Source organism: Aptenodytes forsteri, unplaced genomic scaffold (genome assembly GCF_000699145.1).
Source record: "Aptenodytes forsteri isolate BGI_AS27 unplaced genomic scaffold, ASM69914v1 Scaffold132, whole genome shotgun sequence".
Classification (NCBI taxonomy): Eukaryota; Metazoa; Chordata; class Aves; order Sphenisciformes; family Spheniscidae; genus Aptenodytes; species Aptenodytes forsteri.
The window spans coordinates 2,965,652-2,981,662 of NW_008795520.1; the positions used below are offsets into that span (position 1 = coordinate 2,965,652).

Consider the following 16,011-nt stretch of genomic DNA (forward strand, 5'->3'; position numbering starts at 1 on the left):
GGGGAAACTCTGCTGCGGGGTGTCACCGGCCTGGGCTGCCCGGGACACCTCCGCCGTCCAAGGGTGGGCGGTAGATCGCTAATCCGTGGGTGTCCTTGTCCGGCGGCAGCGACACCCGGCCACAGTGGAAGGCCAGGTTTTGTCACTCCCGTAGGCCCCAAAATATCCCTGCCAGATAGCTAGCAGAGTGGGACGTGCGCTGGCTCCCTTATAAATAACCTGTGGCTTGTGTCCCACCTAACTCGGCGGTAAGGAAGGCCGGAGTCAGGATGGTTGAAGGCCAGGTTTTGTCACTCCCGTAGGCCCCAAAATATCCCTGCCAGATAGCTAGCAGAGTGGGACGTGCGCTGGCTCCCTTATAAATAACCTGTGGCTTGTGTCCCACCTAACTCGGCGGTAAGGAAGGCCGGAGTCAGGATGGTTAAGAAAAAAAAAATGCAGGAAGAAGGAGCAGGCGAGGTGGCCGCTGAAACCAGGAGAGGCCAGGAGTTGGGGCCAGCGCCATGATCAACATGGCAAAGCCCCTGACAGGAAAAAGGAAGCTGATTTGGCAGAGCAGCGACAGTGGAGGGACGAAGGTCCCGACACAGTCACATCGGCTGGCAGGAGCCACACCAGGACCTGGACTCCTCTGAGGTGATGTGTAAGCTCCGATCAACCAGGCTTAACCACGGCTTTGCTTGCATGTAGTAGATGTTAGGAAAGTGGAGTATATTCTGTAATTTCCTGCGATACAGCCCAACATGGTGGTTGGTGCCTCAGAGCCTCATGGTAAGCTGGAGCAAGGACTCTTCCCGGGCTGGGGGTTCTCCTGCTCACCCCCTCGGAGAACCATTTGGTGAGCAGACAGCAAGTGTTTGCTTCGTGGGCTGGGTTGGTGAGAGGCAGCACCTGCAGTTGGTGTGCACTGCCTGTAAGTTAAGCAAATCCATTCTAAAGTCCAAGAAGTGTCAAATACATGAGCCAATATACGGATCTGGAGGTAGAAAGCTGAAATGAATCCTCTGGTTGGTAACCCATAGGCTGCCACAGGCTTTCATGTAATTCTGGAAAAATCAGTTTTTCTTTGCCACTTTAGAAGAGGAATAGTAATGCTTTTGCTTCTCACAGGCTGTTGTTAGGCTTAAGATTGTAATATACTTGTATTGTAGTGAGATGGCTTTATGTATGCAATTAAAATGGTTTGGTTCTTACCACCTCTCTCTATAGAACTGGATTTAAAATTAACTGACGTAGCAATAGGACTTGGAGGAATGTTAGGCACTGTGTGTACTACGTGAAGGATGTAAAAGGAGAAACAAAGTGTGCCAAGGCTACAAACGCCTGTGGTACATATAGAGAAGATGAGAAGGAAAAACAGGGTGAATTATTAGAAAGGCAAAAGGAGTACTGAGAGGACAAGGTCATGAAAGCCCAAAGGATGAGATTTCAAGGTGAATGTGATCAGCAAGCTCCAAGGCTGAATTAAAAAAAAAAAAAAAAAGCCGAATGAACTGGAAAAGCCGGGAACTAAAAACAGAGTTGCAGATTAGTAATTTCTTTGTTCATTGCTCTTAAAGGGAGGAAAATACAGCGGTAGAGGCAGAAGGAAGTGGGTTAAAATCAAGTTTTAAATCCAGAGCATAAAGTGGACAGATTTTTAATCTGGGTTTAATGAGAGTTGTTCTTTAACTACAGGTATATGAGGTTGTCAGAAATACTAGGCTAGGCATTCCTCTAGCTTGCTTTAAACTGAGATTAACGCAACTGAGTTCCCTGGACTTGCAGCATTGTTAAACGGGGCTAAATGAGAAGAGAGTCAAGCCTGTTATTTTCAAAAACTTCAGAAATGCAAACAATGACGTTCTGCCAGAAAGAAACTGAAGAGTTAAAGACCTTTCGCATTTGTTGTTGCGTACTCCTTCAGCAAACATAATGGAGATGAAAGTCACAGACTGGAAACTCAATAGTCCAACTACGAAACAAGTAAGAAAAGGACCAAGGTACAAATATGGTGCCTGGCTAAAACCTAATGATAGTTATTAATTCATGGGCTAATTTGGCTTCAGAAGTCTTTTGTTCTTTCCCTCTCTTTCCCACATGTCTTTTGGGATGCAATTAAAAGTCTTGGTCTTAGTTTTTACATTTGCTAATGTGCTGAGCTACTTCAGGTTGTCTTGACGTACTGTTCCCCGGCGCAGTCAACAGAAATACCAAGTTCAACAAAATCCATCTTTGGGTATATGAAGCATTTGCTGTATTTTACGATTACAGCACTTCGCCAGCGGCACAAAACAATTTCGTGAAGGTTGTTGTCCGGTGACAAAGCTGCAGAAAAGAGTGGTGGTGGTAAGGAAACTCTGGAGGACAATGAGTGTTTCTATTACAATAGTGTCTACAACATGCTAGAAATGTTTTCCAAGCATATAAAGGCTATTCATTGCCAAAGAGCTTGTTCCTTAAAAGACAGCGTAAGGACAAAGCACGACGAAAAGCAACATACGGTATACAAAGCAAAACGACCAACATGATGGTTGCCAAAACTGAGGGGGAAGGGACTTCCTCCTCTTTCTTTTCTGCTGGTTACTCTTCACTTGCTCCCTAACGTGGCATTTCCAAGACAGCTCATTTCTCGTCTGTGTCAGTGAATGTTGGAAAAGAACTTGACTGGTGACTGGGTAATGATGAGACATACTGCTTTGCGGAGGATGCAGGTGAAAAGTCTTTGAAGGAATACCAGCCATGATGAGGATGTTGTGGGATAAACTTAGTGCAAGGTCATAGTTTTTTGCCACCACTTAGATACAGATCTGGTATGTTTATTAGAAATGCGGGGGGAAAAAAGGGTTGGTCAATGAATAACTTTTCTGTTTTCGTTAAGTAGTAATAATAGCTGCATTTATACCATGCTTTATATATCTTGAGTACTGCAGCGGTAAGGTTGTATGAGCAACCAAAAAAGAATCTTTGAAGCCCAGGGAGAGGGGGGAATGCAAAATAACAAGATTAGAGAAGTTTAATTCACAGAACAAAATCAGCTTAGAAATAAAGTTGAAATAAAAAGTAGTCTCATCTTCAGCTAGTTTTTCTGCGAACAGGAAAAAAGTCCCTGGGACTCCAGGCTAAGTTTTTCACTGCCGCCAGAAGGCCACTTGGAAGCTACATGTGCTCCTGAGGCTGGTGGTAGTTAAAGGCATCAGTCAGACAGATGTGTGTCCATGACAGTGTCACAATTAAAATTCAGAACTTGGGGGCTTGTAGCATTTGCTCTCTTCCCTTCAGACCACTCCACCGTGTTCTTCAGCCTGACTGCTCTTATTCCACTTAAACTGATCTCGGCAGTGGCATTTTTCAAGCTAGCTTTTCATACAAGCAAGCGAACTGTAACAAGTTTGCAGCTTTTCCAAATAAAACTAGAGAACTCTTTGTCTGAGTTGGATCCTCTGTTAAACTCACTTCCTTTCTAATCAGGACAAACTGTACAAAGTACATCCACAAGGCTATGCAAGTGCTCCTTTGTTGAATGCATGCTCTTTTCCTGAGGTATTCAAAGGGTTAGCGTGGTTTATTCACCTCCCAAATGCCTCCGCTGTTTCTGCAAAGCCAGGAAAGGGTCACCCATCAGAGGCGATCAGGAAGGCGTAGGGTTATTGACTGGCTGTGCTAGTGCCGACCATTACCCGAGGAGCACACCACCGCAGGGTCCTGTCAAGTCACCCTGTGGCCAGCACAAGCTAAGGGGTCTCGGCAATTTTCAAGATCCAGGCTTCAGCTCTCTGGTACGCCAAGAGCTTGATATTCTCCTGTCCCAGTATGAGGTAACACGCAGCCCTTGGGACAGTGGAGAATCAGGTTCAGAGCCCTGAAAATCATCCGCAGTACCCTGGATCACCTCCCATCCTGCTTAGTGCTTGTTGATGCCGTCGTAGAGTTTCCCTAAGAGTTTTTGCTGAAATTAAAGTAACAGAATAATTTGGTTGTTTATCACTGAATATCATAATGGTGTAATGTTTAAAGGAAAAACCTTTAATTATAATCTGAGATTATAAGGGTTGGGCTAAATTATAAGGAGAACTATTCTCGATTACTTTGTGTAAACTTGTGTTTAATATTGTGTTTAATATTGTGGGATTCCTCCAGGCTCTTCAACTAAAATTGTTTTTGCTGTCCCTGAATCTGTCTGAAATGATATGCATTTGCTTCGCTGGGAATATAGCCTATTTTTATTACACCAAAAATATGGTTAGGGTTGATCCAGAGAGAGATTTATATATTAAAATACTTGACTACTTCAATAATTTTATTAATATTTAAAGAAAAATTAATTACACCAAGTTAGGGTTGATCCAGAGAGATTTACATATTACATATCCTATTTTTATTACACCAAAAATATGGTTAGGGTTGATCCAGAGAGATTTACATATATTAAAATACTTGACTACTTCAATAATTTTATTAATATTTAAAGAAAAATTAATTACGCTAGTGAAGTACAAGACAATGTCCTTTTTTTTTTTTAACTGAAAATGCTGCTACCAGATGTCTATATCTGTAAAGCAATGGAAATGCAGCAGAGCTTAGAAAATGCTCAAGACTGACTCATTCCAGTTTTGTCCTCATTTTAAACTTTGTACCATGGAAAGTTCAAAAGCTTTTTCCACATTGTTTGTGAGGTTTCTCCAGAGGGAGTATTTCTGGCTTTGGTTAGAAAAGAACTCCGTCTTGCTGAAGATTGACAATTATGTACATTTTTGGCCTCTAACTTAAGCAAGCCAGCAGGCCCTCGGGGTGCTTAAAGTCCAGCTATGGACAGAAAGTTACTTTTAAAGAACATTTTTTAAACACTATTTGAAATCCATGCACTGATACAGCGATAAGCAGTTTTGGGGAAAAAAAAAAAAAGATTCCTCTTTTATCTGTATGTAGGTCAAATTTTTCTGAACTGCTCCGGAAGCTTTTCTCGATTTCGGTGCAGACCAGTCTTCCAGCGTGAGAACAAGGGACTCCAACATAAAGAAAGTCTCTCCAGCGCTTCATAGGGCCACAATCATAACATGACCTTTTCACTTTGCATCCGATACACGCTTCCTGCCACTGTGTCATCATGATTCAGCATCGTGACATGCTGAAGGATCATCAAGGTGGAAACAATGCAAAGCAGTGTTAGGATGATGTGGCCCGTCATGATTATTTTGCACGTACCTGATTTACTGCACATCGTATTTTCTCTTTCCTCGGCTTTCAGCTGCCAGGCACGTAGTTCTCTCTTCTGCCAGTGCCTGGCCTTGCATTTGGAGAAGGGAATAGGGATGCCCTGGGGCGTGGGCAACGACAGCTTGCTCTGTGCCCCTTGGTTTGGGAAGCTTGAGAGCGCCTCAGCTCATGCATTACAATATATCCTGCTATTTAATGAGTTACAGTCTCCGGGTTTTTTTCCTGATTCCCTGGAAACTATTACCCAGAGCTCAAGAGAGGAACTCAAGAACTCTTCCTGAAGCCATGAAGTTGTATTTGTTAAAAGACTGGACATTGAGTGAAGATGCAGCTTCTTTTCCCTCTCTCCAGCTGGCTAGCACAATTTCTGATATCTCTGAATTCTTTTTCTTACCGAGGCAGTTGTACCAGTAGAGAGATTCCGAGAACAGAGCAAGCTTCAAGCATTTGCTGCTATGAAAAGAGAAACCTGTCTCGGTAATTTAAGAGAGGAAGGAAAAGACAATTGTGAGGGAGTTTTTGAACTGATAAGACTGACTAGGTGTTATTCCTCAATAAGACTTAGGGGTTTTATTTTTTTTTGATGAGGCAATTTCTTGAGAAGAATGGGTGCAGGCTTCATTTTTGTTTGTTTTCCAAGTGAACAATGGTGTCCTCCCCCTTTTCTTGAACAATGGGGATACAATATTATAGCTCATGTTTTGTTAAACTATCAAGATAGCACATCTGTCCTGAAGAGCTCACCTTTGCCAGGGCTGGCTACAGACAAGCACACGCACACAAGCATTGTGAGCCTGAACCCTGAAGAGCCATCGCGATCTGGGTGGAGTCAGTACAGCTCAGCACCGGGTTCTCCTGCGCTCCCTGTTCCCCCTTCTGCCAGGACAGTGCCTGTGTGTTCCTGTACGCCCCTCTGACGCATATCAGGATGCAATGTCCTGTTGCTCCCAAGGACTTCGTGATGCCTTTTCTTGCATGTCCATCCTTCACGAAGACACAGGCTTTTACTCCATGCCCTTCTGTTTGCCTTCAGTGCTCCTTTTGTGCCCACCTGCAACACTTTCTTCGGTTGTGCTACATTTAAGCCACTGTGTTGAGTTGCTGCCCACTGAAAGGGGTGGTGGTTCTCCCTCCAGCAGCACGTTCCTTAGTACCACGCTTGTCAAGCCCTCTGGTGAGTCAGTTCAAGAGAATAGTTTTCTGTTGGATTAACGAGTTGGATCGGCTTACCAAGTGGTTTGATGTGGTGCAAGAGAGGGTGTGGACCAGCAGGGCCAGGAGTCAGGGAGGGAAAAGCAGGACCACCCAAGTCAGAACGGTAAGCTGACTCAGTCATGTCATATAGCTTCACCCTTATTTACTTCGTATTATATAACTTGACCCATTTCTACTTTCTCCCTAACTGAGAGAGAAGCCTTTCCTTTTGAAACTGTATAGAGAGAATCAGCGGATCCAAAGTGCAGGATATTCTATACCAAGACAAGATAATGGCTAGCATCAGCTGATCCCGCTATCTAAGGATGCGGGGAGAGGTGTTTTAGGCTATTGATTCTGTGAACAGCGTGCCAGGGACTCACATTTTGTAAGTTGTTGGGTTTTTTTTCTTTTCAGTTTTTCATAGTTGAAAGGTTCTGTCTGTTGATTAAAATAGTTCTTGAGATTTTAGAACTGAACAAATGTAGTATTAAAAATTGTGATATTGATGCAGACTCATTATGATGGTGTTCTGTGTCTTCTTGTTTCCTACGCTAACAAGCACAACCCTCTGTGCAAATACTCTTGGTCTAATACCAGAGTAAGATATTTCAGCATGTTTTAAAGCACTTCCCAAGCAACTTATACCAAGGACAGATATTTACTAAACCAGGAATGCTAGTAGTGGATATATAGTAATTTAAATTCCTATATTAGTATGAAAAATTGTTGTCATTTTATCTCTTTCGATGGACATTCAGATGGCACAACACTGTTAATGAATCCAGTAAAACATAACTCTGGAATTGTACGCTGGAGAGCCCTTACAAAGCAGTACCTAAATATTAGGTCCCGGAAAATTAAACTTGCCAGGAGTTCGTGCGAGCACACAGCTGAATATGAATTATTAACATCTTTGGTTTGTTCTCAGAGTGATAGTACGTGCTACAGAGCTGTAATTAGGGCTGGGTTGCATCTGAGTCTTGCTATCGTGCTGCATCGGTTTGTCACTGTTAGAATTGCTACCCCTGAACCTGTTCCTTGCTCACTCAGCTAGCTAATTAGTGACCTAGAGATAAGGTGGCATTTATTGGTACTAGAAGAAATAGCCTTTCATTTTTATGCAGAAGCAAAAAACAGGTCAGCAAGCAATTGACACATTCTTCATCCACCCACAGTGCAATGGAAGATGATAATGCTTATCTTGTCAGGAGGTGGATTTCACTTTTTTCCTTATTGTTTTATTAGGCTTACATTTCCCCTTGGCATTATTCTCTCTTTTTTTGGTTGTTGTTGGTTGGGGTTTTTTTTTGTTGGTTGGCTGGTTGTTTGGGGGGGGGTGGTGTTAACCTCAGACTGTGTCTTAATGCTAGGACCATGTTCCTGAGTTTTCATTAAAAAACAGATTCCTAAAAGGGTTCCTCAGATTACAGTTTCCTCACTGTGTGATACAGATAGAGTTTGAACTGGAGGGAATAGGCAGAGAACAGATAGAGACTTTTTGGTTGGTTGGTTGGGGTTTTTTTTTGTTGGTTGGCTGGTTGTTTGGGGGGGGGTGGTGTTAACCTCAGACTGTGTCTTAATGCTAGGACCATGTTCCTGAGTTTTCATTAAAAAACAGATTCCTAAAAGGGTTCCTCAGATTACAGTTTCCTCACTGTGTGATACAGATAGAGTTTGAACTGGAGGGAATAGGCAGAGAACAGATAGAGACTCTGTCCTCACCTATTTACCAAATGGTACGCGTTGTTGAAATTTGGGTGGGAGGCAACGCTCCTCCCTTGTGCAAACATATCCTCCAATAAAAGCCATGTGCTATGGGCAAAAGTAGTTAAGGGCTTGCTGCCTTTTTTTTTTTTTTTTAAATAAACAGGAGCTTATCAATGTGAGAGCCAAACATGGCTAGCTCATATACACACAAAGGCTCGTGTGTTTGTAGATATGCCTACTCTGCGTACCCAGCCTGGTTCCCACCTTATTTTAGCTAGGGTGACCATTTCTCCCCGATTTTAAGAAATAGTCCGTATTTCATTTGTGACACGAGTAAAAGAAATGCTGAATTATATCTTGGTGGAGCAACACTCAGCAGTGCATTTGTTAATGGAACCTTATTTTCAATTTAAAAATATCAGCCTCAAGAAACTGACTCTTTTAAGAAAAAAATACAGCACGAAGCTAAAAACAGTTCTCTCTCTCTGTTATCTTAAGATAGCACTGAATTGCAGACCTAGGGTAAAAATCAGTTGAGAATGTGGGTTCGTGTTAGAGAATCTGTCCCAAGCCTCTGATTTTGCATTTGTAATCCAGATATGGAGGAGGCATGTCGGGAAGAAAACTTCTTCAAAGGTTCATAAATGCCAATGTATAACATCAAATGCTTGCCTGGTGCACTATATATTTTACTGCAAAGGTTTAGTGCAGTAAAATGCCATATGCAGGGCAGAGCTATGAAGCAAGGTAGCAAGCTCGTTTCCCTTTGTAAGCCTTCAGAGCAGCTAGATGGGAGCCCTTCCAGAAAGCTCTCTGGAAACTTTCATCTAGCCTCAGTGCTCTATAAATAGAGAAGGTCTTCATCCCCGAGGAGGTTTTGCAATGCCGTTCTGCAGGGGAGTGCCGAGCTCCGATGGAGGCAACGGGAGGAGAGTTATGGAGCGGCGTGGTGGGACCGGGAAGGGGAACGGGTTCTCCTTGAATGTGAGATGCGGTCCGCGGACAGGTTGAGAGGAGAATAATTAAGATGGAAGGCTCTTCCCAAAAACGTGTGTGCAGGGAGAAATTCCCTTAGATCCTACACAGAAACTACTGCTGGCAGAGTGGAAAATGCAGCCACAGCGACTGTCAGCTGCAAATGACAAAGAAAGATACCTGATACTCCCTCAGTCAGTCAAGAAACACTCCTGAATAGGAGATCTTTCACTCTCCAGAACGAATGGAGAAACAGTTTCACTAGGATCAGTGAAAGCAGCAATAAATGCTGTAAGAATTACTGTAGTTTACCACGTAGAAATGTTTTAATTGCTCCGATGGACTGTCATGAGTGAGATAATATGCGGCAGAGTAATCACAAACATAACTCTGGAGTAAGTCCCAAGAGCAAAACATTTGGAACTTTGTTTCTAAAAAATATGTAAATATAGAAGAAAACCAGCTGACTGCTACAGAAGCTAGAAAAATCTGTCCTAAAACTCTCCATTTTCATTAACGTAGGTCCGTTGATTGTGACAGCAGATTAAAAAGCATTGTCTTCCAAAATTTAGCTACAGTGTCTTTTCCAAGATTTATCTACAGTTTAAATGGGGCAAAAATTTTGTTGGGGTCAAGCTTCATGTATTATTTTCAAAAGAAACAACTTAAAAAATGGGATTGAAAAGGAAAATTTCCCTCTGACTTCTGATGGCTCAGCCTCATGGTAAGATCAAAATCTCGGTTACTATACACTTGAAAGAGGAATACTCCATTGCCTGTTTGATTATTTTTGGGGGAAAAAAAAAGAAAATATAAAAGAGGCTTAATTTTGACTAAGCACAGTAATTTGCAGCCAACGAAGCTAATTTGGGAGACAACATTCTGTCTACAGAAGAATGAAAAATGAAAGCAAACCATTTTCCTGCTCACAGACTGCACATTGAATACGTTGGGCTATAGATAAGTTATTATTTGATCTCAAAGACCATTGATGTGCAATCTTTAAATGTTTTTCTTGCTGCCAGCAAAGTTTCAGTGTTAAAAGAGATCTTTATTTTGTTGATATAAAAATAATATGGAAATGATAATATAGGAACACTGAGCCATTGCCCTACAAAATTATCATCCCTTTGCCTTCCTGAAAGTGTCATCCAGATACAATTTCTGTAAAGGTGAGGGAGATGTGCTCTCTGTGCCAGAACAGTACTTATTTCTTTCAGTGTGCTAAGGTTTTATGGTAGAGTTTTAAAATCAGAACAATCTGATATTAGATGGGCTAGAATGTATGATACGATGTGCTAATTATAAGGTAAATTACAAGAAAAAAAAAACCCAAAACCAAAACTGATGACAAATTACTTGGTCATATGTATGGCTTTTAAGTACACCGTGACAAAACATGTACAAATGGGAAGGGATTTCAAATAGTAGCATTAGCTCCCAAACATTTCCCTTTGCTTTTTGATTCCAGTGAGCAAAATCATCCTAGCCTATCCTAGCCTGCTTCAAATGAATCGACTACTGCAATCTCAAAGGCCAGAGTGGAAAGAGTTTTCTTCATGTAAACAAACCTGTTTACACACACAAGAGAAGAGTAGTCAGTCACTCCAATGTTGGTGTAATCCCTCTGAGCAGCTTCACAGAAACCTTAAGGCTGTACTCTTGAAATGGTACGCACATAGCTGTGTACAGTGGTTTTCAGAATATTTTGTTAATATTTTGCTAAGTACTGAAATACATTGTTCATTAATTTGTCTGGCTGCACGCTGTGTTGGTGTGAGAGTGCCTGAGAAGGAAGGGAGAGGCCAGAACTTGTTTCCAAGTGGTTTATTGACTATTAAACTGTTGTAGCTAGATAAAAGCAGCAGCAAATAACCTGATCCGTGTGTTACAACAGTGCACAGTCTCACCTTCTCCCTCCCTGCATCGTATTTCCTATCTAGGTCACTGTGCAGTGCGAGGCTGTTGGTTTAGCAGATAATGTTTCCACACGTTGACCCAGACGCGGTGATGACAGGCACGTTTTCAGGCTGTTTATGCAAACCACCAGTGTCCCGAGCCTGCTCCTGGCACGTATTTTACCTTCCTCCTTGCTGGTTTGGTGCCTGGTATGGCTTGCCCAGCTTTATGGATGGAATTGGCTATATTGACATCTAAACAGCTTTGTAGATAAAGTCATCTTGCCGTCAGCCTGTCAAACATAAATTCCATCACTACCCTGCAACTGCTATGTAATTAAATGTTCTCCTGCTAGGCACACTCTGGTTTAACAAGTTTTATGAGTCATGGCAGCAAAGGGAAAGGAGAGTCCCCAAAAACAAGAATGGGCACAAACACCCCCTTGATAATCATCTTATTTAGAGAGAAGAAGGTTCTCGCTTGTCCAGAGAAGTGAACGCCAGGTCTCCTCGGATCCCTTGTCAGAGTATCTCACACTGATGCTCACAAAGGTACCCGGAGAAAGTGATTTTGGAGTTCTGAATTACATAAAACTTGGTAGTACAGACGCTTGCAAGGAAGCGGTTTGATTGTGCGGCATACTGGTTTGAGAGTGCTTGAGAAGGAAGGAAGAGGTGAGAACTTGCAAATTCTGTGTTCTCATAAGCTCAACCCCAAACCCGTCTACACCACAGGACATGTATTACACGTATGAGGAAAGCACGTCCCTTTCCTTTGCATTGCCCAGCAGTCAAGAGCCCAGCATCTAAAGCAGCACCGAAACAATTTCTTCCTAGCTGCAAGCAGCCAGGTGCATGAAAATCGCTGGTGCGAGGAGGCAGCTCAGCGGCACCACCCTCTTGCCCCGCCAAAGCAGAGGAATGCATGCCGTGCATCGCCAGGACCGTCCGCACCCCCCTGCTTTCACACCTCGTTCCAGCGGGGAAGGACTGTGTCCCTGGCAGCGTGCACAGGGTGGTGTGGCTTTACTTGCCCCTGAGCGGACCTATATGCTAGCTGTAGATAACTGCCACGGCGGGGAAGAGGCAGTCAAGGAGCATGTGGGGATGAGAAAGGTTGGGCGCAACCAGAGTTCCTCTGACCAGACTCGCCCTTTCGGTGTAACTTGCACTGAACACAATGAGCCATGGAAAGCAAATGTCGGCTGCCTTACCTTCTGGGTGCATGGGGCAAATCACCACAGAGGTGTATAAGCCAATCTTTAAACTCCAGGTCTGTCAGCTGAAGAGATTACCACTCACCCAGCACTCAGGCGCACACCCCCCCTGCCAGCTTTCCTTGACCTATTTACTAGCAATGAACTAGATGCAGGCAGACCTTGCGTTTCAACTGCTTGAGCTAGCGCGGCTCGCTTCGACTCCAGAGGGCCGAGGGAAGCACGTACAAGCAGTTTTGCTGGCAAACCCGGGAGGGTAGTCATGGTTAGCAGGAGAATGGTGACAAGCTGGGGTGCGGTAGACTGGGACATTAACCCTTCAACTACAGCTGGAAGAAGACTTGGGTCTCCAGCCTGGTTGTGGCCATATGGCTGCGTACAGGCTATGACTGCCCAAGCAGGGCTTTGAGAAGGGCTGTTCCCTCTCTTCCTCTCCCCTATCACCCCAGAAGGTGCTGTAGCTGCCCCAGCAGCCTGCCTGCTCCTTCCGTGGCTGCCCTTGTCTCTCCCAGGACTGAGCACTGCATCCTCATGCAGGGGCTGGCTAAACCATGCTGAGCCGGCTCACGTTCAGTGCTTGCAGCAACACACAGCACGAATGACAGGGCTCTGTGCTGTCCCCTAGACGGGACAAGGATCAGCCTCTGCTGCAGCCCCTCCGCTTACCTTGTCCTTTCACCTTAAGCTCTTCATTTATCTGGGTCCCGTTGCAAATGCCGAATTAAACCCTTAATACCCCTGAGCAGGTATAGAGGGTTAAATAAGATGAAAGATTAGAGTACCTAAGCAGGATATATGCTTAACTAAGGGTCCTGAGTCTAAAACTAAAGTCCCAAACGCCCCCAGGCAGCTGGCTACAGCCCTGGTGGTGCCAAGACTTGCTAGGCAGCTGCCTGCCCGAGTGAGCTGCTGGTCCTTGTTCACAGCCAGAGCTGCTGCTCTCTGGGCAGCTTGATGCTTGCCTGTTCAAGATCGGGACACCAGCCCCATGTGGTGGGCATCCTAACCCACTGACAGGAGGAAGTGGCACATGAAATACTTCGCAAAACCCCACAAACCTGAGGCAGGTGTCTGGCCTCCAGAAGGCAGTGGGATTCACACACAGCCTGCTCCTCCAGACACAGCCAGTTTCTTGCTTCTCCCCTTTCAGTCCTCCAGGCAGTTTTTGAGGTAGCCACAAAAGCACGTGCTTGAGGTGCTGGCAGAAGAGAGGGGCCTGTGCAAGCAAGAAACATGGTCCATACACGAGAAGCGCAGGAGATCTGGCATACAGCGCCTACAGTTTGTATATCCCAGGAAAAATGAAACATCAGTAAATAAAACTGTCTGCTTGTTTTGGCTCAGGTGACTGGAGACTGAGACCAGGTAATGTGAATTAGTATAATTTAATTTCCATTTCTTGGTCTTTTATAAGCTGTGAAGTTTGTGCTCATTTTCTGTACTCATATGACTTTCTCAATCTTCACAGGCTTCAGTTCTGATCTCTTTTTAAATCTTGATATATCCATGCTATTTTTAGTCTTGCAGACTATTTTTGGATAGTATCTACAAGATATGGTCTTTTTTAGCTAGCCTCACAGCCAAAACTGTGCCAGACACTCCTCCTCTTCTACCTTGATTGCTGCAACATCCTTTCTCCGGTTGTGAGACGCACACACGTTTGCCCTGCGGATATTTATTCACAGAGCTGCTGCAAAAGTTGTTCTCTTTGCTTGCTGTTTTGTCACCCCTTTCCACTGACATCCTTATCTCAGTAGAGGTACTCAACCCAATTAATACAAGCCTGTTTATATTGTGGCTGATGGTATTACTGTATACATGCAGATGGACTAATTTTCACATGCACAGTGGGTGGAGCGATTTTGCTGCGCTCCAGGTTGCTGCAGGAATGAGCGCAGCCGGAGGAGTCCTGCTGCTGCTGCGACACCCCCAAGCATCACACACCCCTCGGGGCTCGCCACGAATGAGTCGGAGGCCATTGAATCACTGGCAGCGGCTGCTTGTTTCCAGCACCACCTTTCCTGGTGTCCCAAGGCCCCATCGCTGTCGGATCAAGGATGTGCACCACCCACATGACGGGCGAGAAAGCGAGGAGGCTTGGGGAAAGGCGGCTGCAGGGTGCCAGAATAGCCCTGCCACCCCCAGAGCAAATTCCTCCCTCCCGCAGCCTAATTGCTGCGAGCTCCAAGTTGCCTCAGGAAACAGGTCATCAAGGGGAGGCTCTAGGCCAAAGGACCTGATTTTCATTAGTATAATCCACACCGGCCACTCAGAAGCAATCTGCACAGTCAGGTAGCCCAGAGCCCCTTCTTCCCTGGTAGATCGCCTGCTAGTATCCTACACAGACTCTTTCTCCTTCACCATCTCTCCTGTCTCTGCTGATATGTTGTGCAAGTTGTCTGGTGGCTTATTTCAAGGAACAGTACGGCACTGATCTGTAATTTTTCTAAGGTGCATGCTATGCATATGGAAATACTGTAAAGCTGTTCTCAACAAGCACGGATTGAATTTCCTCTGATTTTAAACCATCAAACACAGCTGCTTGTCTTTGCTTTCAATGCCTTCAGAGCCTATCTCCATTCTCTCCCTGACAAAATACAAGGTGAAATCCCACCTTCAAGGAGATGCCCTATACTGCCCCATACTTAGATTTTATCCCTGCAACTTCGTGCTCTGTCACGCTGCCTTTCACTTTCAGGAGATGCTCCCAGTGGACATCTGCTTCCAAAAAGCTCCTTAGATCTGTCCGCAGCCAAACTGGCAATGGCAAGGCTGCTGGTGTCCCAACGCCCTGTGGGCTGGCCAGACAGTGATACCACAGTGCTAATGTGTTTCTAAATGGATATGACAGTAAGTGGTATCACATGCAGAATACTGCTCAATTTCTCTGCATGCTGCAAACAAGATTAACTCGGATCTTAGAAATTAAAATAGAAATATATAGGCTCTGGGTTCATGCAGATGGTTATGCACGGAGCTTAGGAAATAAAGATCCCAAGCCTGATAAAAATAAATAAAGAAAATATTCTAGATTTTTTTGTGATTTCTGTTCTCTTCTTGTCACACAGAATTTGCCTTGCAGGCTAATCTAGGGCATCAATCCATTTTACAATTTTTAAGATAATAGTTTCTTTCTTCTCCAACACATGTTCTAATGTTAGCATTTTACATAATATAACAAAAAGTTTCAACATTTTAGCTTGTCTATGCTAGAAAATGATACTGTTATAACAATGCAGAAGTAATCATCCCCACCTATTGTGCAGAGAGCATAAAGACATTTTATAATAGAATAGCAATTCCCAAATAAGAACTGAAAGAAATTTAACAGTATAACTCACTTTTCTATCATTCAAAGTAGGGCTTTTGCCAGTATAAACTAGTTTGGTTATAAAACATCACAGTTCTTACTGCAATTATTATACTAAGAAAACTAGTAGATCCAGATTGCCTACAAAAACATGACTGTAGCAGCCACCAATATCCTGAGGACTTGTTACACCAAAGTCAGTCCAGTTGTAACTCTTGATTTCATTGAAAGTTATTCCAAGAATGACTTTGTCCCACTGGACTGGATTCCCTTTCATAACAAGAGTGTAAGGTGCACTTCTACTAAAATCACATATTCCAGGAAATATGTAAAAAGTAATTTTTTTTTTTCTTACGGCTGGGGGAGGGACTGCGGGGTGAAAGTGAGTCATTTCTGTATTGCTGCAGGAATTCTGCCACTCCACTAACTATCCAACCTCCCACCAGCGTGCTGCCGTCCTTGTTTTGCAGGCTCTTGAGATTTTGCAGCTCCAGGGGGCCCCTTTTTCCCT

At 43.9% G+C, this 16,011-nt stretch overlaps 1 protein-coding gene across 1 annotated transcript in view; it reads left to right on the plus strand.

The window, feature by feature from the left end:
• Window positions 1-503: 503 nt before the first annotated feature.
• The window catches only part of TSNAX (translin associated factor X), a 58,086-nt gene continuing 42,578 nt past the window's right edge, over window positions 504-16,011 (plus strand). The window contains exon 1 of the mRNA XM_009281784.2: window positions 504-578. Within this exon, the coding sequence (XP_009280059.2) occupies window positions 504-578 (75 nt within the window). The remainder of the gene's footprint in view (window positions 579-16,011) is intronic.